Source organism: Gymnodraco acuticeps, unplaced genomic scaffold (genome assembly GCF_902827175.1).
Source record: "Gymnodraco acuticeps unplaced genomic scaffold, fGymAcu1.1, whole genome shotgun sequence".
Classification (NCBI taxonomy): domain Eukaryota; kingdom Metazoa; phylum Chordata; class Actinopteri; order Perciformes; family Bathydraconidae; genus Gymnodraco; species Gymnodraco acuticeps.
Window position 1 is genome coordinate 525,454 of NW_022992285.1, and position 25,741 is coordinate 551,194.

The following is a 25,741-nucleotide window of genomic DNA, read 5'->3' on the forward strand; positions in this document are numbered from 1 at the left end:
GTGCTGCAATGGAATCTCATTTGGCCACAAAGCCAATGTAATTAATTATTCAGATTACACACGCTTTAAACCTTTATCAGTAAAGATTTTGGTTATTCAATACTTCTTGAATCACATTTCTTCTTTTTAATTTAGCAAGTACCCAGTGCTTTCCTCCAGAAACCCCTTCATTATTATTCAAGTGCGGCACACCTGAAACCGAGGAGCAGGCTTGAATTCCAGCGTAGCTGTAACAATGCAACCTTGACTGAGGGGGTAGGTGGGAGAACAGGTGGTATGTGACAGACTGGTTTACCAACATTGGGAAGCCTCATAACTTCCTTTTCGCGCCACACCCACACCTGCCTATAAAGAACCCAAAAGATGAAAGGATCAACAAACAGAGCTCAACCACCACCGAACCTCTCCATCCACTTCAGCAGTGAAATCTTCAACCATGAGTATGAGAAGCAAGCGCAGCAGCCGTCCAGGACTAGGCACATCCTCAGAGGGCTTCAGCAGCATGTCCATGGGATCCTACTCCATCCCCAGGATGAGCAGCGGGGGTTATCAGGGGGCTTCCATTAAAGCCGTGACCGTCAACAAGAGCCTGCTCACCCCGATAAACGTCGACATCGACCCCAACATCCAAATGGTTCGCAACAAGGAGAAAGAGCAGATCAAGGGTCTCAACAATCGTTTTGTCACATTCATTGATAAGGTAAGAGAACATTTCTCCTCAACTCTTGCTGAGGGATTTTGAATGTCAGATTTAATCCAACAATTATATTATCACTACAAAAGATGTTTGATTTGGAGGGTATTTTCTAATTGTGCCACAGGTGAGGCACTTGGAGCAGCAGAACAAAATGATGGAGACCAAGTGGAATATGATGAAGGGACAGACCACCGCCTCCTCTTCTGTTGAACCCATGCTGAAGTCCTACATCGCCAGCCTGCAGCAGCACCTGGACTTTCTCAACAATGACAAACACAGACTGGACATGGAGAACAATGTCATGCACAAAAGTGTGAACGACAGCAAGACAAAGTAAGTGCGAAAGAAAATGAACTTCTTTTTAATTTTGAGATTTAAGACATGTTCTGATGTGCAAGTTTTGCATGATTAATCCAATATACTGGTTTTTTTCAGGTATGAGGATGAGATCAACAAAAGAAATGATGCGGAGAATGAGTTTGTCCTGATCAAAAAGGTAAAGTATGCAGTCCCGATGGCTATGAGAGTTAATTATTTTCTTAACGTGTAAAAAAAGTTTTTGTAAAAACACAGGAAAAGCTTAAACATTAAGAAAAGTGTGTTTGTTTGTTTTCTGGCTGCCCGCAGGATGTGGACGCAGGCTGTATGTCCAAGGTGGATCTACATGACAAGGTGTCTATGATAAGTGATGAAGTCAACTTCCTCAAGGCTATGTATGACCAGGTACGCAAACGCAACATTTTTCAAATATAAGGAAAAATATGCAGCTTGTTGTGTTCTGGATTTTCTCTTCATACCGTTGCTGTATGTATTTGTTTTTAAAAGGAGCTGTGTGAGCTGCAGGACAGCCTGAAGATGACCTCTGTGGTGGTGCAGATGGACAACTCCCGAGCTCTGAACATGGATCAGATCGTGGCAGACGTCAAGGCTCAGTATGAGGACATTGCTGGTCGCAGTCGTCAAGAAACTGAAAACTGGCACAAGAGCAAGGTAAAAAACTACAAATAATGAATAATCATTTATATCATGAAATCTGTAGTAAAAACCAGTTTCTCAAACTAGAAACATGAATGGGTTCAGCAGTAAGCTAAAGCTCGTAAATCTACTAGAAGACCCTGTTTTTTTTACATGTACCGCCCTTGTCAAACCTGATAATTACTGATCTCACATCCTCTGTTTGTTATCTGCTGTCACCAGTTTGACCAGATCACAGCCACAGCCGATCAGTATGGCAGTGATCTGCGCAGTTCCAAGGGGGAAATATCTGAGCTCAATCGAATGATCAGCCGCCTGCAGAATGAGATCCTGGCTGTAGAGTCACAGGTGAGTGAAAGGTTTATAGAGTGTCTGGTATGTTATGAGTCAAAAGTGACTACATTTGTAGTTTAGTCTTACAGTTTGACGGTAATGCTTCCGTTGAGCCTTACATTTTATTTGCTGAAAGGTGTAATTCAATTCCGACACCATCCATTCCTGAAATTTTTTCAGCGTGCCAACGTTGAGGGCCAGGTAACTGAAGCTGAGCAGCGCGGGGAGGGGGCCGTGCAGGATGCCAAGGCTCGCATCAAGGACCTGGAGCGGGCTCTGCAGAGGGCAAAGCATGACATGGCTCTGCAGCTCAGAGAGTACCAGGAGCTCATGAATGTCAAGCTGGGCCTGGACATAGAGATCTCCACCTACAGGAAACTGCTGGAGGGAGAGGAGGAAAGGTGTGTGGTATTGGTAGATCTCAACACTGTCAAGTTCTCATCACATGATATCTGGATATGGTTGAAGGGCAAATAAGGTTTTCGATGGGGGCATTTCTAAAAAATTTAATTGATTTTCAGCCTTGTAATAAACGTCATTATTGGACACTAGATGAAGAGTTACAAAAATATCACGATTGTGCCCCAAACCCAGTCAAAACCTGTTGCCCATAATTATTTCAAGTAAACTCGACCACCAACAGTTTGGTCTGCTTTTTTCAAGTTGTTGATCTGACCCACATTTGCAAACCTAACAATCCAGTTTGTTTTCATCCATGAAGTCTCTGGTATTTAATGGTTGGTGAGTCGGTGACACCCGCAGTTGTAGTTACGGTTTTCCCCCAACAAGTGGCAACAATGAGCTTATTTCACACTTAAAAACAAACTGGAAACAGACTTTTATTTTTTTTAAATGTAGTGAATTCCTGTTAAAAAACAATTATATTCAACATCAGGGCTAGCATTTTTATGTATTTATCCAATTTCTGCTTTCTCACTCATAGAATTGGACAGGACTCTATTGTGAACATCCAAACTGTGCAAAACCAAAGTAAGAACTTTTATACTGGAGATTTTTAGCATTTGTATCAGAATTGTTATGACTGTGTGTATGTGTGTGACTGTAAGTAACATTGTCCACCATCCTCTCCACAACAGCCGTCCATGTTGACAACCCCAGGCCACGAAGGCAAAGTGCAATCCTCATCAAGACAGTGGAGACCCAAGACATATCAACATGGAACTAATGCAGAAAAAACCTACAATATATTAGCCTGCTGGATCCCCTTGACCATTTAACTCGAACATTTGCATTAATCTCATTGTAACCTACATTAAGACAGCTGTACCAACTAACCATTACTTCCTCTCCCATTGAATGAAACATGAATGACCACTTCCTGTGTTTTTAATAAAGATGTGCTCAGTTGCATGATCATGTGTCCTTCTTTTTGTTGGGTAGTAATTAATTGCAGTGTATTTGGTTACTCTCTTCTTCAAATCTTCATTAAAACATGATAAAAAAAGTCAGCAGTAGCTGACTTGTGTCACATCATATAAAATGCATATAATGTCCTTCCAAAAAAAAGTAATAACTGCTATCCAAAAAGAGGAGATACAGCTTACTCTAGCTAGCTGCAGACAATATCAGACTGAGCTCTGACCAGAATAAACTAGTTTTGAAACAACTTAATGGCTGTTATGCATAACATATTCATAAGTAAAAGTACTCATTATTGAAAAGGGACCATTTAAGATATTTGTATTATAATGTTGTATGTATTTTTGCATTGAAGCTGGTAAGGGTGGGGTTCATTTAAGGATTCTATAATATAAAACTGGTAGTTTAATCATTTATTAATACTCTCTCTGGATATAAGGCTGCTAAATAAATACAGTTTTTGAATATAACCAGAATTATTATCTTGTGAGAGTTGGCCTATAAGAAAAAAGATTAATCGTTGGATTCTTGAGTAAATGTAGTAAGACGACAAAACTTAATTTTGGGAGCATATAAAAACAGTTGCAAAGTGTCGCAGGACAATTTCCTATTGCGCCACTCCCTCGTCTGCAAGGCAGCGCTCAGGGTTTAATACCCCCCTTTATTTCCTGTTCCGCAACGGTTATCGGTTCGGCAGTTAGCTCGTCTGCAACAGCTGCTGCCTTCACAGTGTTGGCGGTACCCCACCATTCAAACAATAACCCGTCTGCTTTCCTTGCCGACTGTTTTCTCGAGACTTTCTTATTGTTTGTCTGACTCTGCACAGCGTAGACTGCAAGGTAACTGTACACACACTTCCGTGTTTTCGAACATTACAAATGTGCTCTGTTACTGTATGATTTGGTAGACAGATTTTGTCAGAGTCAGGGAGTAACTTAAAGTTAATAACACTGTAATTTATTTGCAGGCATTACATGTTTCTTGCAGACTGTCATTATTGGTTTAACTATATTGTATTTTATGTATTCTCACAGCAATTATTTACACAATGGACAAAGTGGCTGTGCTGACACACATCCTGAAACCAGAAGTAATTTCAACACTTCTTGGCGGGGAGCTGCCTGTCAGTGTGATAAAGAACAATAGGTACATATCCCTGCTGACTTCTGATGCTCTTGCGACAGACAGAAATGCAGAAGACAACTCCCTTGATCATGCCATCCAAGCGGCTCTGACTGATGAGACCAGATCTGTGATACTGACAGGTCCTGAGGGATCAGGGAAAACCACTTCTTTAGAGAAGCTAGTTGTGGGCTGGGCGAAAGGAGAGCACTTTCAAAACTTTCCTTATGTTTTCCATTTCAAGTTGAGGGAGTTAAATTCCCTCACTGGCACGCTCTCCCTGGAAACATTACTCCTACACCACCACGGGAAAGTCCCTCGTGAGTCACTGCCTCTAATTCTGAAGAATCCTGCAGAGGTGTTGTTTGTGTTTGATGATCTTGATCAGTGCAAACAAAGCCTGGATCCGTCCGCCCACACCCTGTGCTCTGACCCCAGCCAGGCAGCCTCAATGCCATGTTTAGTGGCAAGCTTGCTTCGTGGATCCCTGCTGAAAGGAGCTGCCTTTGTGGTTGCATCCAGGTCAACAGGATCCCTGAAGTTTCTGAGCGGCACCATGGTGGAGGTGTTGGGGTTTCTGAAGCCTCAAAGAGAAGCATACTTCAACAAGTTCTTTCCTGACCCGATTGCTGCAGTAAAAGCAAGAATCCACATGGAAAAGACTTTGGGCTTTTATGATATCTGCACTTCCCCAAGATTTTGTTGGACAGTTTGTTCTGTTTACAAGTCTCTGATGGATGCTGGTGCTAAACTTCCTGAAACGTTATCTCAGCTCTATGTAAACATCCTGGTCCACCTGATTCAGTCGCTCTCACTGAACGAGGCCTGCAGCAGAGAGTTCGTATCTGCCCTCGGCAAGATGGCTTCTCATTGCCTCCTTGATCAGCATTCGAGTTGCACCGAAGAAGAAATGAATTCCTTTGGTTTTCAACAGTTTCTTACTTCCGTTGGTGCTTTTCTGCAAGTTCACGGTGACCCATCAGAGAGACGTGTCTTCTCCTTCCACTCCAGTCTGATGCAGGAGTTCCTCTTGGCTGTCTCTGTCTTCTGTGACAACTCAACGCCCGGGGGTGCAGAGAAGATGTTGGAAAAGCACAAAAGCCGTGCAAAGTTTCTGGATCTCTTCTTGTCAGCTCTCTCAGAGCCACTTCAGCGCAGACCTCTGGAGAGCCTGCTGGGGGAGCTGAACTCGGATCAGATCATGGATTTCAAGAAGTGGTTTAAAAGCAACTCAGAGCAAACACTGAAGGGATTTCACAAAGAAAAGCACCAACACTGCTTCCATCTGCTTCATCAAACTCAGAATGAGAGTTTGGTGAAAGAGATGATCACCCCCTCAGCACGAATAGGCATCAGCTATGGAGACCTGAGCCTCCAGGACTGTGTGGCTCTGAATTATGTGATCACGTGCCTCGGTGAGCTGGAGCAGTTGAATCTGTACCACACAGGGAATCTGACGGAGGAACAAGCAGAGATGCTGGCTCCAACTATGACCTTGTCACGTAAGATATGGTAAGTCGAGGTGAGAAATTGACATGTCCAGGCATAATTTAATTCAGCATATTTTATAAAAGATTGCTCTGTTGTGTCTCCAGCTTGTCACAGAGCTCCTTGAGTGCAGGGGCCGTCTCTCATCTGGCATCAGCACTCAGCAGAGGAATCACAAAGGAGCTCGATCTCTCACATTCACACCTTGGAGATGAAAAGTTTAAAATTCTCTGCGCTGGCATCAGAGACTGCAAGCTTCAAACAATACAGTAATTTAAGCTGAAAGCATTCTTTTAAAAATGCTTTACCATAACACACATTTCTTAAAAGCACATTAATAAGTCCTAAACATTTTGATTTTTATGTTCCCAGACTTGCAGTTTGCAACCTGACAGAGGCAATGTGTGAAGATCTGGTGTCAGCCCTGACCTCAGGCAGCTCCCAGCTGTGTGTGTTAGACCTGACCTTTAATGACATCGGGGACCAGGGCTTGACGAAGCTGTGCAAAGCGCTGCAGAGTCCTCTATGCAAGCTACAGGACCTCCAGTGTGTACCTTTTTTCTAGATTACATTTCTTTTTTTGTTAGATCTGTCTTCTTTTTTTTTTAAACCCACCTTCTTCGGTTTATTTGAAGGCTACACGGCTGCAAGTTGACTGCTGCATCCATGGACTCATTATCTGCAGCTTTGTGTTCTGGCCAATCCGAGTTGAGAGAAGTGAACCTGAACCATAACACGATTGGTGAAAGAGGAGTGGAGGCTTTGTGCAAGTCTCTGCAACACCCGCTTTGCAAACTGCGAAGCCTCAAGTAAGACTGCCGTTGAAATAACTCAATGTGTATGTGTGCTTTGACACATAAAATAAACGTGTGATGAATAATATTTGACATCCATCTTTTTTGCTATTGATGACCTTTTTGATATCTTTATTTTAGATTATTCGACAGCGATTTGACAGGTTCTTGCTGTCCTCATCTAATGGTGGCCTTGATGTCGGAGCACTGCTCTCTCTCTGAGCTGGACCTGTCAGTGAATGATTTGGGACAGGAGGGGGCGCTGCAGCTCTGCCAAGCCCTCCGTCAACCCGGATGTCGCCTAGAAAAGCTCTGGTAGGGTCCCATGTGTTATCATTCTGTTGACTTTTCAGTGATGAGGTACCACCTTTCACAAATATTTAATATACACCCTACAGCTTACAACGATGCGAGTTGACCGAGCCAGTCTTCAAAGAGCTGAGCTCAGTGCTAACAAGTGGGACTTCTCGACTGAAGTCCCTTGCTGTGGGTATACATGCAGTGGGAGACCAAGGGGTTAAACATATTTGGGATGCTGTTGCACATCCAAGCTGTCTGTTGGAGGAACTGGAGTGAGTCAAAATAATAGAACAACTATTTTATCACCACATTGCAGTGAGCACTACATTAAATATGTCTGCCTCTTGTATTGCAGTGTTGAGATGACCGGTTTGACGGACGCCTGCCTTGAGGACTTGTGTGCTGCTATAAGGGCCAGCAAGACTTTGAAGACCCTGGAACTGAGGAACAACTCGCTGACCGACGCTTCCGTCCCAGCCATCGTCGAGGTCTTGCAGGACAGCGACAACATGCAGGAGATGAAGTAAGACTAATTTGCTCCAGTGAACAGATAAACTATCTTGAACTTTACATAAAGTTTACATAGAGTGGGGAAACATTTGTAACTTGTGTAACTCTGCTTTCTCTCTTTAGCCTGAAGTACAACGACTTCAGTGAAGAAGCTTTGAGCATCTTGGATGAGTGTGATAAAATAAGATACTGAAGATTGATCACACACACTGCTAGACGATCACAAACAGTGCTTATTATTTGAGTTCAAGTGATTAAAGGACTGATTAATTTGTCAGTCAACAGAAACATAAGTATTCAATCACTCATTGTATAATCATACGTCAAGGAATATTGTGTTGGGGCACGGCACATTCACTGATTACAACATGTCAAATGTTACATTTTATTTTGCTTTTTTCTCTGCTTTAAATAAGATATCTTTAGGTTTGGATTGTTTGACAAACAAGAAACATGACCAGTTGATAGAAAATACAGACTATGATACTTATTATTGTATATCAAGCAACTACTCAAGAATATAATCAGCAGCAGTTGTACTCATTATACAGTCAAATTCGCTATATAATAAAAATCCTACACATTATTCACTGATACATTGTCTTTTATTAAGAAATATTTGGCATTTTAAGAGAGATCTTTAGCTTAGAGTAAGCAGTATTTTCAATAAGGCAGATTGCAGTGATTTCTTTTTTCAGCTGTAAATATATTACCATTTTCACAAATAAAATGTAGAAAACGCTTCTTGACAATAGCAGTGTTGACATTGTTTCAATTTCATTACTTTGTATACACACGCACAAACAAACACACACACACACACACAGCAAAGTGCAGAGAGACCACACACATTTCTCTGTCCACTCCTGTAAGCAAAAAACAGATGTAAACCTCACACAGTGTAAACTTGACTCAGTAAGACAGCGCTAAGTCTTTATTCCACACACAAAGTTCCTCTGTGTCCGAGTCCATTCTCCATTGGAACGACAGCAAATGTTTTTGGATGAACAAAAAAAAGTCTTTCAGGAGGTCAATGTGACGAGGTGGGTCACGCAGGCCCGCAGCAGGTGAATAAAAGCCACTGGAATTGATCCCCTCATGGGACTCAGTGGTCATGAGTGTCTCCATTAGGATTCACAGTGTGATTGTTGTCCTTTGGATTCAGAGTCTGACTGGGATTTTTACCGGAACTGGAATCAATTTCCTCGTCCGAGCTGCTCTCGATGTCACTGCGGTCATCTTTAGCCACCTGTGAAATGAACAGGATGACAGTTTTACTAACCATTGGGATAGTGATGAAAGGAAAACAACACTAAGGCTGCTGTTTTATATTTGACCTAAATGTCAGAAAGGTAAGGGAAAGATGTGAAGAAGAATACATATGGATTTCAGAAAACACAACCGAGAATCTGACTGTTCCATGTCTACCAAATGATGCGATGAGAGTATAACTAAGGCTGATGGGAATATCTTTAGTTTTACAGGTATTTAGTTTTATATCAGAGTATTAAACACATTAAACTTGACCTGATTGCGCTAAAGAAAAAGTCAGAAGGAAACCAAGGTTATTATTATTGAGAGGAACATGCAAGTATGTACCAGATTTAATGGCAGTTCATCCGAAAGTTGTCAAGACAGTTTACTAAAACAAAGACATGTCATCCCGCACTAAAAGACACCTCAGACTATCACTTAAGACATTAGTAGCCATCCTGCGGGGTGGAATAACTTCATTAAAACCAACCCCAATAGTTGTAATGTTTAAGTCAGGACCACAGTTGTAGACTAACTGACCAACATTGCAACAAAGGAAAAAAAGCCAGACTAACCTTTCCCTTGAATATAGCTTTGATGGCGATGCGAGCAATGAGGTAGAACCAGATGATGTGAAGAGTCTGCAGCACCAATAGCAACCCGTTGAGTAACCACCAGGCCTGGTACGGCCCCGCAATCTCCCAACTCTCAACCAGAACACTGTAAACAACCCTGCAGCAAACACACAAAGGTTACTGGTTATGTTGCTTTGTTATGAAACTAATTTAGTTTAACAATACTCTCCAATTCCTAAATATGTGTCAAGTAGGGAAAGGTATGTCATTTGGTTTGTAAATAAGCTCTCATTTGACTCACCAGAAAGGGTAGATGACAAGTCGAGTGATGAAAAAGCTTATGCTGAACACCACAAACAGGCCGTCGCATAGCCTCTGGTACTTGGCGTAGTTGGCCAGTTTGGCCGCCTTGGGGAATAAATAAGGAATTAATGATTCACAGTAATAAAATATCACAACAGTATCTCCAGCAATGATCTTGAAAGAATGTCACTGATGGTAGTCATGGATTGGTTTTCCTGTCAGACAGGTAGTGCAGCTCTATGCTACTTGTGCTGCTACATATGGAAATGCTTGTAATAGATATGTGCTTTTCTCTCAGACAGGTACAAACAGTAGTACAAGTGGCTCACAGTGTCCTGTTCCCATCTGTGTTTGCCTTCATATTGTAAAACAATGAAGTTTAATTCTTCAACAAGTGCTGTAAGGAAAAATAAAATATTCACTTCTGAATCTTTACCTCGAGAAAGATGTCAGATGCATCGTGCACACACATGACCAAAGTGCCAGCTCTTAGCATGTTGTTGGCATAGGAGAATGTGATGAGGAAGATGGTGGCCAGGTGATGGACAATCATGATAATGAAATCCTGTGATTAGTGAAATGAAAAGACGAAATAAATGAATGAATATGATGCAATGTAATTTTGCAGGTCTGTAAAAATACAGAGAACAATGGGATGAACTTGGAGAGTAATTATCACTGCCTTTCCCTTAAATCCATCAACAGGCTGTCATGAAACCAACTGAAAAGCTTTGTTTAAAGACCCGTAAAACAGGCTGATCACAGGCATTGTAAATAATGTGCTGCTGCAGCTTTTCATGGTCTAACCTGTTCTGACAGCGCACATTATAATATGCAAATTTCAATACACTGGTAACCTTTTTAATTGTACATCTGCAAATACATTGGGGAAGAATCCTCATTTACAATATAGCAGAGTAAAAACATAAATGAATAAATGTTCAAATGAAAATGGAAAAATTATTGAAACATTGAAATGAAATAGAACAATACAATTTTAAGGCAAATGTACAAACGAAAACTAGAACAGCTGGAAGTGAAGTAGGATAACATTAGAACGTATACTGCCCTGAGTATAAAAATGGCATAATTTTTAGATTGTTTTGGTTGTTATTCAAGGTTATTCTTTCAAAGCTCTGAGTGGATTCAATAAGGGTTGAAATTAAAAGAGGCAGCATTCAGCTCACAATGATGATATGATTATTGTAATTGTCTGCAGTAATAAATCTTAATGCAGAGTTAGCTGAAGCATGAATGTATAAAATGTCACCGTAACCCAAGACTGATTCTTTCCAATGCAGAGGAAAACACATCTATGGACAAAAGCAAGTTTTCCCTAATATGCTAAAGTTACCTTCTCATTGATTGATTGAGCAAGTTTATGTAATGAAGTCAATATGAACAGCTGGCAAAACAGTTCTGGTAGAAAGGGTAAATAAGAGGCAGTACAACAGTGTGAGTGAGGCTGACTTACCTTTCGTTTGATGTCTATGAACTGGGAAAACATCAGGGACCAATAGAAAGCAAGCTCAGCTACATAGTAGTTGAACTGTCCAGCACTCAGAGGCTTTAGAAGGAGGTACACAAAAAAACACCTTTAAAAGAAGCACCACTGGCTTGCCAACAATATGGTGCTGTACAGTTCAGAAACATAGTAAAAGCAGCTGAATATTATAATGATGGAGTGAATAAAAAACTATTTACGTGGAATGGATAGTTGTACCAACATTCTCTGGTGTCCCACATCCAAGGCGACTGACAGAAACAGATACATATGATAAGTTAAACAAAAAACAAGCAGTAGGCTCACATACTTCAATGAAACAGTATCAGTATTGTGCAAAAGCAGTTTGACTCACCACCCACAAATGTCTAATTGCATAGATGAAAATCCCCAAGTAAAAGGTGAATCGCCACCTGAAGTGAAAGAAAAAGGGTTGAATGGGAAACTACAATGAAACTTGTTCTCTTCTTAAAAGACTAATTTCTAAAGTAATGCTAATGCCTCAGAGAGGTGTAGATGATGATTTGTAGAATAACTTCGAATTGATGGTATCGCTACATGTAAAGTCAGGGGGACACTCCAGTCATTAGGATTTATTTTACGAAAGTCTGTTCAAAACTTTATGGCAAATACAGCTGGGACGTTAAGCCGGCGAAGCCATGGGCAGAATATTTATCATGAACTCAACTCTTTTGATTGATCAATCGTTAAAGTTTGTTTAAGTTCCTGCAAAAATTGCAGAAAATGCATCTCTGGGTCTTGGACTTACAAGAAAATACATTTAAAGAAGTAATCTTGTATTATAATTAATCTGCAGATCAACAAATAATGAAATAATTTGTAGTTGCAGCCCCAATGGCAACACATAGACACTGAATATCAGTTTAGTAAGAACTTACATGCTCTCACAAAACTTTTTCTGCACACTTGGCCTGTCTTGGTTTCGACGGACCCGAAACCATCTCTGAATTTTCCGTTCATCCCAGTCCATCTGCTTAGAGAGTCCCTCCAATGTCCTCGTGTCTGGACACTAAAGACGGAACAAATAGAAATGACTTGCTTTCCATAGTCTCTCTTCAACTCTCAAAAACACCACAACACTAGGTATGATTGTCACACTGCTTGAAATGATTGACTACCCATATCATTATGTCTGTGTTGGTTTATGTCAGTGCAGTAACTTTTACTATTCCAGCATGCAGAATAACATTTAGTGGACTACAGAACAAGTAAGGGCTTTATGTACCGCTTTGGACTGAAACACCTTCTCCAGGACAGCATTGGGCTGAGCTTGTCGAGGCACTCCCGCCTGAATCTGAAGTATTTGGGCACAGGGTTTGGCCACTAGCCTGTAAATACACAGACGGAGGCAAAAAAAAGTGAGAGGGAGGGGGACACAGAGACGGTGAAGCATTAAGAGAGACATAAACAAGAAGAGAGTCAGTGGGATAAGTTAAGCACGTTGTACTGGTTCGAACAGATGAACCATTAGCTAGGATTGTCTGAAGGGCTCCCTTCATTGACTTGAACTGTTGAGTTTGCAGTTTGCCTACAAAGTCATGTTTGACTTTGTCTTAGAGGGAGGGGAAGAGGGTACAATAGAGTCTGTAAGGAAGACACAGGCGAGCGTTAGGAGGAATTCTGGGGAATGTAGCACCTAGTCTAAACAGAGCATGATGACCACCGTCATGTGAGGGAAAGGAAGGACTGCCTCTTACCACCAAATTGATGGGTGCCACATAACCATATGAGTTGACCAGTGTTCATGCTCAGACTCAGCTATTAATTTAAATCTCCCAACAACCCACATTTATCTAGAACGTTTTCCTAACTTTGAAAAATACTGAATGAATAGAAGTAAAGACTGAGTTTAGGGCCTGCCCTTTCATTTTACTCTGAAAGAAAACCATGCATAACCCCTAATTTAGTTGAACTTAGCTATAAAACTTCTTGACTTTCTGTGCAAGGAAGACTGATATGTATGCAGTACAGAACAGTTTCAAAAGTATCTAACCCAGCCTCAGTTTCCAAGGATCACAAGTAAATACACTAAATGAACTATTTCATGCCAGTTCTTTTAATTTGTTTAAATAACCTTACTATCATTAGGTAGGTGTTTTGCTGAGCAAGATAAACGTGTGTTTCAAGTCATTGGAGTTATTTCATATGTCATCATCACCTCAAAAGGAATGCTTAAGCTGTTATTAGGAGGCTAAGGCAAAACCAACAACAGGAGAGAAGTAGCATTAGCAAGTATCTTTCACATGGACAGGCAGAAGCTAAAGCAGTCCCCATCTATGAAGTCAATTTAATAAAAATTGGTTTGTCTAACGTCATAGTAACCACATTGTGTGTGGGTGTTTTTGTAATAGCATCAGCACAGGATTTGTATTGAAGCATCTAGAGTTGATTCTCTAGTTTCCTGAAAGTTTGCATACATAAGGAATTACTCATATATTAAGATTATTGCAATGAGTTTGGTAGCTTGTTTTTATTCCTGTATTTTGGAGCAACAGTTGCCACATAGGCTGAAATCCCCCGAAATGTGCAGGCACACAGAGCACACATTCACATAAAAATAACGTTACCTAAATATAAAAAAAACAAAGGTAAAAGGGTGCGGTTTACCTTTCAAAAAGCATTCTTAGTAGAAAAACGCAAACAGCCAGAGGTAGAGCATATAGTATGTCTCTCATTCGGGGATACTCCTCACCAGGTGGTGGGCGCTCCAGGTCCGCCCATGTAACATTTTGGGGAAGCCAAAAACTCTCACTCCAAATCCAGTCTAAAATAGAGGAAGTCATCGGGGAGCAGGAAAATACTCGAGATCAGACAAATAAGGTGAATCAACCGTGAAACCGTGAAAGTTACTTGTTGAACATCTGGCGGCTTAGGATATTTAAACTGAAACCCTCTGCGGTGATGTTTCCTCCTCCTCTCCTCCTGCTGTTTGCACCAAGAACAGAGTATCACTTCTGGTTTGTGAGTCAAACTGAACGGACCGCTCGCCTCACACACGTAAGAAAGGGCAACACCCACCTTACTGATTAGGCAACTTTCAGTGATATTTTCTAACTTGTAAACTGAACACTGTTTTATAGGTTATAGCCTTTGAGACTGCCTCTTCAGCATTATATTGTGCCTATAAAAAGTAGGGCTTTGATAGGGAGTTAAAGGCAAGCTAACTACCATAAACTAGTATCAACTGAAACCTAGCCAATTTGCAGATGACGTCATTCATTAGTTTAGGCTAAATTAGCATCATAGCCAATTAACAACAACAAAACCAGATTTTCGAGTTGTTTGGTTTTGAGTTACGACACTTTATTCTTTTTTAAATGTTTTATGACTCACTCAGCTCTGTCCTGATATTATGTTCATATTAAGTAGGTTAATAATTAAAACCAGCTTTTAAAGTAACTAGCTAACAAGCTATCAGTTAGCTACTACATCCTTAGAGTAACGTGTTGTAATGTTTTATCTAAGCTAGCTACGTTAAAGTAGCCTACCTGTCTGATTAGGTATCTCTCTAATTTTAGGATTTTATATAATGCCAAGCTGTTTATTTTTTATTTAATTGATTCCAGTGCAAAAGCGATGATGCCATTCAAATGAAAGGAAATGTGAAAATAAAATGGATGAAATTAACAGTTAATATCCATATTTACCTGACTAGAAAAATACTAAAGCTTTTAAACCACTTCTAAGTGTATGGAAGATGTAGCCTACTAGTCTAATATGGGTCAATTTTTAGGTTGGGTAACAACACTTATCAATTTAATATATTCTCTTTCTGCAGAAATATTTTCCAAGCCAGCCATTTATCTTGCAGAAATATACACTCAGTTTAACCTTGCTGAAGCTATTGCAGTCCAAGCAAAGGACATTGAATACTGCCAAGGTTATAATCCTAACAAATATCATTAGTTCAATTAAAGCCTCTCTTAGAAAAGTTTCAATAACCTAAACATTAAAACCTTCATGAAGGCACAATCATTTGTATAACCTTGATTTTAGACGGTAGTAGTTTGAGCTAGGTGAACCTGACAAATGTACAACTAAAGTGTAGCTAGATCTTAATGTTACTTCCATTCAATAAAACTATTAAATGCCTTTTACATATATTATGCAACATCAAATTCAGTTTTATTGCTGAGGCAAAAAGCAGATTTCAGTCCAGGCTGCTATTAAATGTGAGGATAACGGGAGTATGGAGTTTGGCATTTATGAATGTTTTAAGCAAGCTCTCGGAGAGCAGCAGCCACTTTAGATCATGTTGATGATATGAGATACCATACATTTTCTCAGTCATAGAGCAGTTTTGTTTGCAGACCTTTATCTTATTAAAGTTGTGCAGATCTTCCAACTATAAAACCGGTTTGTGTGGCTTTACCCTTCACCTGTCTGTCTAGAAAACACTTAACAATTGCATGCTCTATAAGATTCTTAATCCACTTAACTGAAGATTCGCTGGTTAGTGTTCTCGTGTTAAAGAATCACCCTTGTGGGATGCGAATATACAGTTTGTAGAGATTATAAACATCCTTAAACCAGAGTTAAAAGTTGGAATGGTTGATTATTGACCGAAAACATGTCAATGATTTGCAGCTTTATATCATAAACCTTTACTTCATTACTAGCTTGCCTGGCCAACCAAGGTTGAGTTCCCTTGGGCACAGCAAACATTTTAGATGGATTCACAGCTTTTTACAAACCGGTCTTGGCATATGTCTGTGTCCTTCTCACTGTTGTGTAGCTGCAAACTGATATCTTCAGACTGTAGGGACAGCTTGTCAGTTTCTTCGTTAAACTTGAAGGGTGTTTTTTGTTGTGGGTCTTTAATTTACTGTCGGTTGCCAGGATGACCGTGTACTCCTAACACAGGTAACACAGGTTTTCCCTTGTTGGGCGCAGCATGCTATTATCTGCATTGATATGCTTGTCTGGAAATCAATTGAAACGAGCTGTTCATACTTGCTCCACTTAGCCTGCGGCATTAGTGTCACAATGATGACTAATAATATTACCATCTACAATAAGGAATTGTACCGCCTTAAATACGAAGGTAGACTGAAGTTAAAACATCTTGAAGAATGTGAATGTCCCCTAAACCATGACATGCCCCTCCATTTTAAAATCTGAATTACATCCTTTATGTCTGTGTGCCTTTGTACATTATTTAAGGAATTGCTGATGGGACATGATTAGCGTTAAAAGCTTTCGATCCGGGAGGAAACATTTATTTGCTTGCATGTAGAAAAGGTAATATCATGCTATTTAATTTAGACCACTGCTTTCTTTCTATAACTGGAATTTGCCTCAGCCTCACAAACTATTCAAAGCACGCTAAAGAGGCAAACAAAGGTATTTTTTTCTCCAATTAGCATAACAATACACAGTTTGTTCGTGTGATAGACACCGCTTCCCTGCTCGGGATTAAATTAAGATTCAACCCTTAAGGCAAATCATTTATTAATTTTAAAGTTCCTACAGCATGGCAAAAATATGAGGCTGCAGCACATACGTGACACACACTGCCTTTGTTTATTCTGTGTCATCCTGTAGATTTTTACATCAGTACCAACTGGTCAGAGAGCAGCACAGCTCCCTGAACAAACCCTCTCTGTGTCACTATGCAGCTGCAGCTTCCGACATGCTCTACTCGGATGCATGACCTAGTCGGAGGGGCTTAGGGACTGTACAAAATAGGGGGGTCATTTTTTTGATGACATTCATCTGACTTACCTCTAGTATAGCTTTGCAACCAAACTCAAAGTATGTGTTCAGCTATATCAACCCTTCCTTAGTCTTTACTGGCTTGAATCTAACAATAGCAGAGAGATCTGGTACACAGCGTCTGTAATCCCCCCAGTGTCCCCCCCCACCCTCACTGCGTGGACTGGTCCATTTCGCATCTGAAAAAAATCTGATAGTTGGAGGAGAGTTCTTGATGTCAGGGACTGCTGTAGCCTCAGAACATAGAGTACTGTAGCTCCTAGATCACCGAAGGTAACATTTCCTCCTATGTTTTTTATTCCTAAACTTTTTATTATTATTATGTGATCTATTTCTCAAAGAAAATGTCTCAGCAGTTTTTCCACTGCATCTTTGAAAATGACTTGTTTTGTGTTCATAGATGAGCATGCACTTTTGTGTTTACTTTCTTAAAAGATCATTGTTAACCATAATAACAGCACCCATAGTGTAATTATTATCAAGTTTCTTCTGTATTTGATTTGGCACCATAACATCTTGATTTAGTGAGATACATCTATTTGTTTGTTTACCTCTTATACTTTTTCGTTACAGATAAGCAAATGGATGAGAAAGAGCTGAGTGATCCCATGAATAACGTGTCGCTGATTAAAGGTAACCAATCTTATTATTTTGTGACTTGACGGTTTTGCTTTTCAAATGGCTCTTACCTGTAACTGCACATCTTACTAAGTGGCAATGTGAAGAGAGAAAAAAGCATGAGTCACCGGTAAACGGAGTGGCTGTGCCTCTCAGGGCCGTTGTTTGGCTTTAGAGCTGACATTGCTGTAGATGGCCTTGTTTTAGAGGCTGATTTTTCCAGTGTCAACAGCTTATTAGAAGATGGAGTCTCTTTACACAGAGGGCACATTATCTCCCTGTGTGTTAGTGCCATTTAGAGTGGCTTATTAAAAGAGAATGCAATGATTGCTACACAGAGAACATCAAAAACATACAAATCAACAGGGATCTTCCTGAGAAAATGTGCAAGCATTTTTGTCAGCGAATCAATTTAGCATGAATTGATTTGTCATGCTACACTGCACGGTATAGTGTACAGGCAGCACAAAGCAAACAGTGTCCTCACAACAAGATGATCTGTCTTTTCAAAATGATACTGATATTTCTCACTAAGAGAACATTTTGTAACTGTAAATTGATATCACACCTGGCAGTTTGATAAGCAGTTTTGTAGAGATTTGCTGAATACTGTGGACATTCAATGCGAGCATCGCTAATGCTTATTTTCAGTTTTAGTACGCTGTCACATGCATTGGGAAGGAAACTGGCAGCGGGGGAAAGATAGACCATGATGGCTTTAGCCTTCAGCACTTGAGCTAAAAAAAGACTTTTCCTAAAAAAAAAATCCCCTGTCGTCACTTGAGGCAGTGTGATGCTCAATATCCCCCAACTAGTCACAGTGGTATTTTTACACACAGGCTACTCCCTTTATGACTCTGTCAGGTGTCACTCTATAATAATACTGAAGGTAATACGTTGGGCGCCCTCTCTTAATCTCATGGTCTCCAGACGACATTCATCTTTCACAGAAACTGGAAAAAACCTACATACAGGAAGCCCACTCACATTCTCACTCATACATATGCATGCATGAGGGAACACACAACCTCATACACACATGCTGGATGGAGCACTGCCCGCCCATCCTTTGTCTGGCACACAGCAGGGTGGTGGTCATGTGCCCAAGTCAGAGGGGGCCACCAGCCTCCAGCAGTCGCTTTATTGCCATTCATTTTAGGCACATTTATCAATGAAATCTGGGAGCACTTTAAAAAATATGTGTGTGTATATGAACAGTACTTGTGTGACAGTACAAGTGAAATCACAACAAATAAGCATTTCATGACAGCCTCAGTCCAGCGATGTGTCCATTTATGGTGCACATGCTTTGACCTGTCATGACTCTTGTTTTAGCTTCTGCCAAATGTTCGGCCTGGGATGAGGTCACCTCTTTTCCGAGCCATGGTAGATTAGGGGATCGAGATATTCGCTGGGAATTGCCAAGCACAAGTATTTGGAGTTTGTTTCCACCTCTAGGAAACACAACAGACCCTTGACAACGTTGGCTAGTCTATTCCCTTTGTGTATTGTTTACAGTAACAAGCTGTTAACAAGTAATGAGGCGCCAGAGATGTATTTTTTGACGGGATAATGGACAGTTAGGAATGAAAGCTTGGATTAAAAAAAATACAGATAATGCAGCTGTGTCTATTTCTGGGTTAGCAATTAGTTTATATAATAGTCCCATTTAATATCTTGGGAAATCATCTAGTATGTCAGCCCTGGTTAAATATGGTAAAAGTGAGTCAGCTTCTATTTTTATAGTCAATTGCCATCATTTCTGCCTGATTGTCATCATGTTTCAACCTTTATTTTCTAATGACTGTAAACGGCTCCAGTGACTCTGCAGGAAAATAATAAGCTTTAACCTCACAGCTAGATACTCAAATGTAAAAGAGAAAGCATCTTCTAATCTGAGTAATCATTTCTGTATTTCACTATCAGATAACTTGACCAAGTCAAACATGGGATCCTCGGGTGACTCAGAGAAAGTTATCCAGCGCTTGAAAGATGAACTTCGTGACGCCCAGGAGCTAGCCAATACTGAAAAACACAAATTTATGGAGCTAGAAGGTACGAATACACACCATTTCCTTCACTTTATGCTGTTCACACACAAAAACCATAAATGAAATCTTTTTTTGTAGGTGTCCTGCAGGAAGAGAAAAAGGGAAATAAGCACCAAGCTGATGAATCTGCAAAGCAGATCAAACTTCTTCAAGGTACATCTTTGTGTCTGTTGATAGAACATTTGGTATTTTCTCATAGAAAATGTCAACATTATTTATTTAAACACCAACCATTGTTCCGACAGGCCAGCTGCGGCAGCTCCAAGATGAAACGAGCACCCTCAGAGGGCAGATGGATGTCTCCTCCGGTTCACGCGACGAGTTACTAAGTGCCCGTGATGAGGTGAAGGAGCTGAAACGTGCCCTGGAGGCAGCCGCTGCTGAGCGCCATCGTGACGTAGCTGCTATCCAGACTAACCTGGCAACCGTCTCCAAGGATCTCGATAAATGGCGCCAGACCGCCAACAAATATGAGCATGAAATTGACAACCTACAGCGTGACCTTCAACAGCAGAGCAAGCAGTGGCAGAAAACTGCAGAAATTCAAGGTACTACAGGGTCTATACACAGTGATACAAAATATGATGAGAATATCCATACAAAAGGAAAATAGATGTGTCTGATGCACTAATGACCTAGAAAAAGAGCCTTTTTGTTTAAAACATAAAGAGACTCAAATGAACACACACTGCGAACGTGATTGTAAACTAATTAAGAAAAGGGCATCGGCTCAAAGAATCTTACATAAAACATTTTATTTTCATAGCCGGCGAGCTGCAGTCCATGCAGGCAGAGTGTAATGGCCTTCAGAAGGAGTGTGCAATGCTGCGATATGAAAAACAAGAAACCGTGAATAAGCACCAGAAGGAAAGGAGCAGTCTGCAAAGTGAGTGTGCTTCCCTCAGGACTGAGAGGGAGGAACTCCTCAAGTCTCACCAGAAAGACAAGGCGAACCTGCAGAGCGAATGTGCAGCGCTGCGCTCTGAGAAAGAGGCGGGGCTGCAGAGACAGCAGCAGCTGGAGAAGGACCTTGCCAGGTCAGTGCACTGAGCTACGTCACCTAGAGACCATCTTCACCCCCACCTTTGTGTTCCTTCTGTCTCATGTGCTTGGCTCTGTTTCAGTAGGTTTTACTTTACAGTATACCGTATGCTTTGTATGATCCCTCACCTATTAAACTCAGTGTTGTTTTTTTCTGGTAGCTCGCGTGCCCAGAATGCTGAGCTGAGCGACAGCCTCAAAGCCCTGGAGAGATCCCAGCAGGAGTTAGAGAAGAGGCTGGCGGCCCTGCAGCTCCAGCACCAGCAGGACAGCACCAAGCTGCAAACCCAACTGGAGGAGGCAGACAGCCAGAGCAAGGCTCTGCAGAGAGAGGTACATTCTCCAAACCACAACCAAAGGGTCAAGCATCTCAAAGTCATGTAGAATCACCTTAAGGGTAAAAAAAACCTCTGCCCTCAAACCTGATTGTTAAACATTGTCTACATTTTTTGCCATCCAGTCAGTTTTCACTCATGTGACCGAGACAGAAATAGATCCATTGTAACCAGTGCAGCTGTCTACATTGTCTGCAATGGTCACTGCCCAAAGTGTCCAAAGGTTTCGAGTCTATTTTCTACCATTTATACGTATAAATAAACATGTATTGTCCCATGAGATATGTCAAAACTGTTCTGAGTGCTGCCGCTGTTCTTGAGATGTTGCTTTAGAAACTAAATATTTACAAGGTGATACAGTATTTATCAAACTTCCTGCATGCACACTGAACAAGGGCTTAAAGGTATCCTTTAAAAGCCAATACAATCTAACTTTTATGACACACAGAACCATAAAATTAAATGTAAAAAAAATCAAGGATAAACATTACATTACATTGCATTTAGCTGACGCTTTTATCCAAAGCGACTTACAATAAGTACATTCGACCAGGAAGACGCAACCTTGAAGAAAACAGAATCATAAATCATAAAGACTGCATAACCAGTATGTCTTGATACACAGGCATCTATCCATGAAATGTAGGATATGCCACCTTTTTTATATGGACATCTAATCTTTATTGGTGGTAAATGTAGGTAATTAAAACATTACTCAGTGTGTGCTTTATAACCAAGAAAGCTAGGTTTCCCCTCAGGGTCACCCAGCTCAGGACACAAAACAGTCTTTATGTCTTCATCTAATGGCTCGTAGATACTACTACAACTAAGTCTAACTAACTGAAACTGTCTTGAAGTGAAAGCAAAACTCCCAGCTCATCTCTTAAAACAAGAGATTGTGAAGTTTAGAGCGTTCTTCATTTGAAACAGACCTCGGCTGTGTGCTGTTGGCAGTGGCGCTCTGCTGTATGCTCCCAGGCAGGTTTAGCAGGCTGGATGGGGGGGGGGGATCAACCACCACTGTGACTCTGAGACAGGAGGGCCACTGTTCAATAGCAGAAAGCCGAGATGAAGTCATCCTTAACCACAAGTCATTCATCCCTATGTGGTGTGACTTTCAGTCGCTGAATGAGAGTTGAACCTGAGAGCGCTCTCTGTGTGATGTACCCGTCCTCTAAAGCCCTGTCAGACAAAGCATGCAGGAATCTGTCAACACATGAAATCAATCATTGATACATGATGGCACCAGCATAATCATACATTTAAATTAAAGTCATTTGTTTTGTGTTTAATTTAAAACTATTTGGCTTTCTGCAGTATGAGGAGGCTAAGACGGAGCTGTCAGACCTGAAGGAAAAGTACGAGAAGACTGAGCAGGAAAAGCAGTCAATTACAGATGAGTTCGAGGAGTGCAAAGCCAACATGAAGGAGTTACAGGACAAAGGGACAAAGGTGAGTACTGGCCTATCATACACTAAGAAAATCTTATACAATCATTTGGCATAATATATATATATATATATATTAAAATGCCCTTGTTTAAAATAAACAGCACCATAGCTTTTATTTGCATAAGAAGCAAACACATTTTGATCTTAGAAGAATGAGCTTTGCAGTGCATTAAACATCTATTTTATTTTGTGAAAGATCAAAATTGAATATTTTGTTCAATTCATGTTTTTGTTTTTTTATTCGCAGCAGTGCACCTGCTCCCTTAAACGTATCCACTGTATCTTACTGTATTAGACCATGACAGCTGTGTGTGACTTATGAGATTTGTGTAAACATCAATTACAAACACAGAATTCTCACTCAGGGGTTTATTAATAAAGCTACGCCCAACTAAAGTATGTCCCGTTGCAGATGATTACTGTAATGTCCCTTCCCTTCTGTAGACATCCCTTTTGCTGCCTGTTCAAGCCATAGTCATCGGCCTTACCCTGGCTTTGCTGTATTGGTGCTTCGGCGCATTGTGGTAGTAAGGTACACATCACTCCTGTCAAATCGGCCTCCATCTTTCATTCTCATCAGTGTTTCTAAGATAATTGCATGGCTTAATCAAGTTGTCCCTATTCCCCAGAATGCCTCCCATTGGGGAAACTCAAATAAATGGTCATCTCAGAGACTCTAACCTCTCTAATCACACAGTCCAAACATCTGACATCTGTTTGTCTTGTCTGGATGGCTAATGCTTAACAACTGTTTCTCTCAGTTTGCTTGGATGGGCTTATCTTTACCTGAAAGAGCTGTTTCTAACCTGCCTTCTTTGTGCACTGCATTGTTTTCAATGGCAAGCTCATTCTGTCAAAGCTTCGGCGGTTCTATGATGATGATATTGAGCCGTTTCATGAAGCGACGCTCATGTTCTCTTTTCTGTCACCACTTGTTTCAGAAGCCGTGGTTTATCTGGGGACCTGTGGCTGCTGTGGCTCTAACAGCTGTGGCTGCTGCTCTGCTCCTCAGGACCTGAGGGACACGTGCTCAAACACACACAAACATAAACAGAGAAGTGAACCCATAATTGTCATCAGATTTCTCCGCACTGAAACTGAAAAACGTGCCCCTATCATATCTGCACTATTAATTAGGAGGGCTCATACTTAACACTGTTTAATTTTTAAGATGCTCTATTTTAGATGAGAGAGATGTTAATAAAATAATGTTGCTTTGTGTGCAAATGAATACGTTTGTTTGTATTATTATTATTTGACGGAAACAAGGTTGAGTTGTTTTTTTCGTCTATCATAACTAAGGATAGGATAGGATTATCCAATAATGAATGTAAAGGTACGCTACAAAGTTATTTACTTTAAGATGATGATGATGATGATGATATTTTAAATGGATATCCTAGAGTTGAACCTCCCTAACTGTAACACATCTCTGTAACTGTCCGAATAATAAATATTGTCACAATAATGTAGCCCCTTGTTGAATGCATGATAACTGCCCTTGATACATAACAATTCATCAGTCTGTGGTGATGGTGGGTACCACTAAGAAAGTACCTCTTATCACCAATATTTGTAATAATGGATATTTTTTCAAGACATTTTCAATGACATGACAATATATTTTAAATGCATGCCATATAGAGCATTGTATCTTACCGGTTACTGACATAAGCAACTGGTGTAATACATAACTATCAATCATTTATTTGGTATTCATTCAGAGTTTAGTCATGACTACATATTTGCATGCATTATGATTTTGTAGAAAATCTCAAATATATCAAGGAATATATACTGCATATATTAATTTGCTGCTTTATATTTGGTTTACTCAGTTCCTTGTAAATAAGAACCCAACAAATTGACATATACAGTTTATTGTAAGAACTGAGTGACCTCATTTAAAGATATTAACTTTATAATTGCACCATGATAGTCAATGCATAGTAAGCAGGCCGTCTCTAAACCCACCAAGTTGTATGGAGATGTTTGCCATTTACTTCTGATATTTTTCCAGGAACCCTGCATGGGTCTGAAGTGCTCGGTTCTTCTGTGTATTGCCCGATAATATTAGGGGAAGGGAACTATATTTGTAGAAATATGTGTGCTTCTTCTCTTAAGCGAGATAATGTGTTCAGTTACAACTATCTCACATTTCCTGTTTTGCACCCGTCTGATAGCTCCTTGTATTTCGGATGGCATTCAAAGAACCAGGTTGAGGTTGAAGGGAGTGTTTTCTGCGGGGAGTGAGGTTTTCTCAGGTGAGAACAGGGTGTGCGTCAGCCGGCCCACAATGTACTGTGGAAAAGAATTGAGCGTACCAACAGCATTCCCAGTGGTACAAAGAAAACACACAATGTGGTGCCAGACTTGGCCTGTATGACAGGAAAACCCTTGAGCACTCCTGGAGGTGCTGATCCACAAGATGAGGACATATTACACTTTTCTGGCAGATGAGGCTGGACTTGAAGGGTGCAACATGTGTGTCCAATATACCATATAAACACACTCCATCTGTTCAAGAAAAATACCCCAAAGTCAACAAATCTACACCTTGTGGTAGTGATAGGACTTGTATGTACACCATGATGTCCATGTAGAGACGCAGTCAGTGTGTTTTACTGCATTATGTTTTAATTATACTTCTTATCATTCAGAAGATTTTTGTGTGTGTTTATGTTTTACTGAGTGCTTATAGGCAATTTATATCCCAGTATTCAGTTATGTATTTATTTTCTGTGCACATTACATAGACTAGCTAATATTCTACCTATTGCTTGGGACTTTGAGTCTTCAAAATGTCCAATGTCACAGACTGGGAATTACTTTAGAGTCAGTTGTATTTACATTCAGTATGACTTGTTATGATTCAATATGAAAGGGTATACTGCTCAATAAATAATTATCACTTCACCACCTCTCTTGATATCTAGGCGCTTGAGAGTGAGTCAGAATACAGGGACAGTGGAGAGAGGTCCGTTGCTGAGGTGAGTGATGAAAGGGAAATTACAGTTTAGAGTAAATTGTGATGTGGACTCTCATCCCAGAATTTTAAGGAAATCAGTGGGGATATTGAACAGGAAACATTTCAGTCAAGGGGCATCATATGACCAATATAGACAGAAGAGCAACATTTATTTGAACATTTAAGTCAATGATACCATTCCTAGGTGAACTTAACATCTGTATGGAGTCAGATCAGTCTCAATATTAATAAATGCTCACAAAAGGATTCACAAATGTATTTTGCGATTTATATATAAATGACTCT

At 40.4% G+C, this 25,741-nt stretch overlaps 4 protein-coding genes across 7 annotated transcripts; 3 read left to right on the top strand and 1 right to left on the bottom strand.

The window, feature by feature from the left end:
• Positions 1 to 365: 365 nt before the first annotated feature.
• Positions 366 to 3,379, top strand: LOC117540766 (keratin, type II cytoskeletal 8-like). Its single transcript, XM_034207599.1, has 9 exons — positions 366 to 700; positions 822 to 1,030; positions 1,133 to 1,193; positions 1,325 to 1,420; positions 1,523 to 1,687; positions 1,895 to 2,020; positions 2,186 to 2,406; positions 2,949 to 2,995; positions 3,103 to 3,379. Exons 1-9 carry the CDS (start codon positions 437 to 439, stop codon positions 3,189 to 3,191), a joined length of 1,278 nt encoding a protein of 425 aa, XP_034063490.1. The 5' UTR covers positions 366 to 436; the 3' UTR covers positions 3,192 to 3,379.
• A 652-nt stretch (positions 3,380 to 4,031) lies between these two features.
• si:ch73-233m11.2 (NACHT, LRR and PYD domains-containing protein 3) lies at positions 4,032 to 8,351 on the top strand. The gene is made up of 9 exons (XM_034207577.1): positions 4,032 to 4,224; positions 4,420 to 6,019; positions 6,103 to 6,264; positions 6,368 to 6,541; positions 6,631 to 6,804; positions 6,931 to 7,104; positions 7,188 to 7,361; positions 7,445 to 7,612; positions 7,723 to 8,351. Exons 2-9 carry the CDS (start codon positions 4,434 to 4,436, stop codon positions 7,790 to 7,792), a joined length of 2,682 nt encoding a protein of 893 aa, XP_034063468.1. The 5' UTR covers positions 4,032 to 4,224; positions 4,420 to 4,433; the 3' UTR covers positions 7,793 to 8,351.
• On the bottom strand, positions 8,186 to 14,226 carry LOC117540761 (ceramide synthase 5-like). Its single transcript, XM_034207582.1, has 10 exons — positions 13,864 to 14,226; positions 12,482 to 12,584; positions 12,135 to 12,265; positions 11,591 to 11,648; positions 11,436 to 11,486; positions 11,206 to 11,298; positions 10,168 to 10,296; positions 9,730 to 9,836; positions 9,429 to 9,585; positions 8,186 to 8,848 (listed from the first exon to the last, which is right to left on the bottom strand). The coding sequence occupies exons 1-10, from the start codon at positions 14,037 to 14,039 to the stop codon at positions 8,705 to 8,707; spliced, it is 1,149 nt and encodes a 382-aa protein (XP_034063473.1). The 5' UTR covers positions 14,040 to 14,226; the 3' UTR covers positions 8,186 to 8,704.
• Positions 14,049 to 23,935, top strand: slmapb (sarcolemma associated protein b). 4 transcript variants are annotated; one of them, XM_034207580.1, is made up of 11 exons: positions 14,172 to 14,253; positions 16,420 to 16,497; positions 17,545 to 17,604; positions 19,516 to 19,644; positions 19,719 to 19,793; positions 19,886 to 20,188; positions 20,407 to 20,677; positions 20,843 to 21,014; positions 22,334 to 22,468; positions 22,912 to 22,999; positions 23,409 to 23,935. In XM_034207580.1, exons 3-10 carry the CDS (start codon positions 17,553 to 17,555, stop codon positions 22,993 to 22,995), a joined length of 1,221 nt encoding a protein of 406 aa, XP_034063471.1. In that variant the 5' UTR covers positions 14,172 to 14,253; positions 16,420 to 16,497; positions 17,545 to 17,552; the 3' UTR covers positions 22,996 to 22,999; positions 23,409 to 23,935. The 4 variants fall into 4 exon arrangements, with proteins under 4 accessions (XP_034063470.1, XP_034063471.1, XP_034063469.1 ...); XM_034207579.1 differs by lacking the exon at positions 16,420 to 16,497 and having other exon boundaries at positions 14,049 to 14,253; XM_034207578.1 differs by lacking the exons at positions 14,172 to 14,253; positions 16,420 to 16,497 and adding an exon at positions 17,159 to 17,244.
• The last annotated feature ends 1,806 nt before the right edge of the window (positions 23,936 to 25,741 follow it).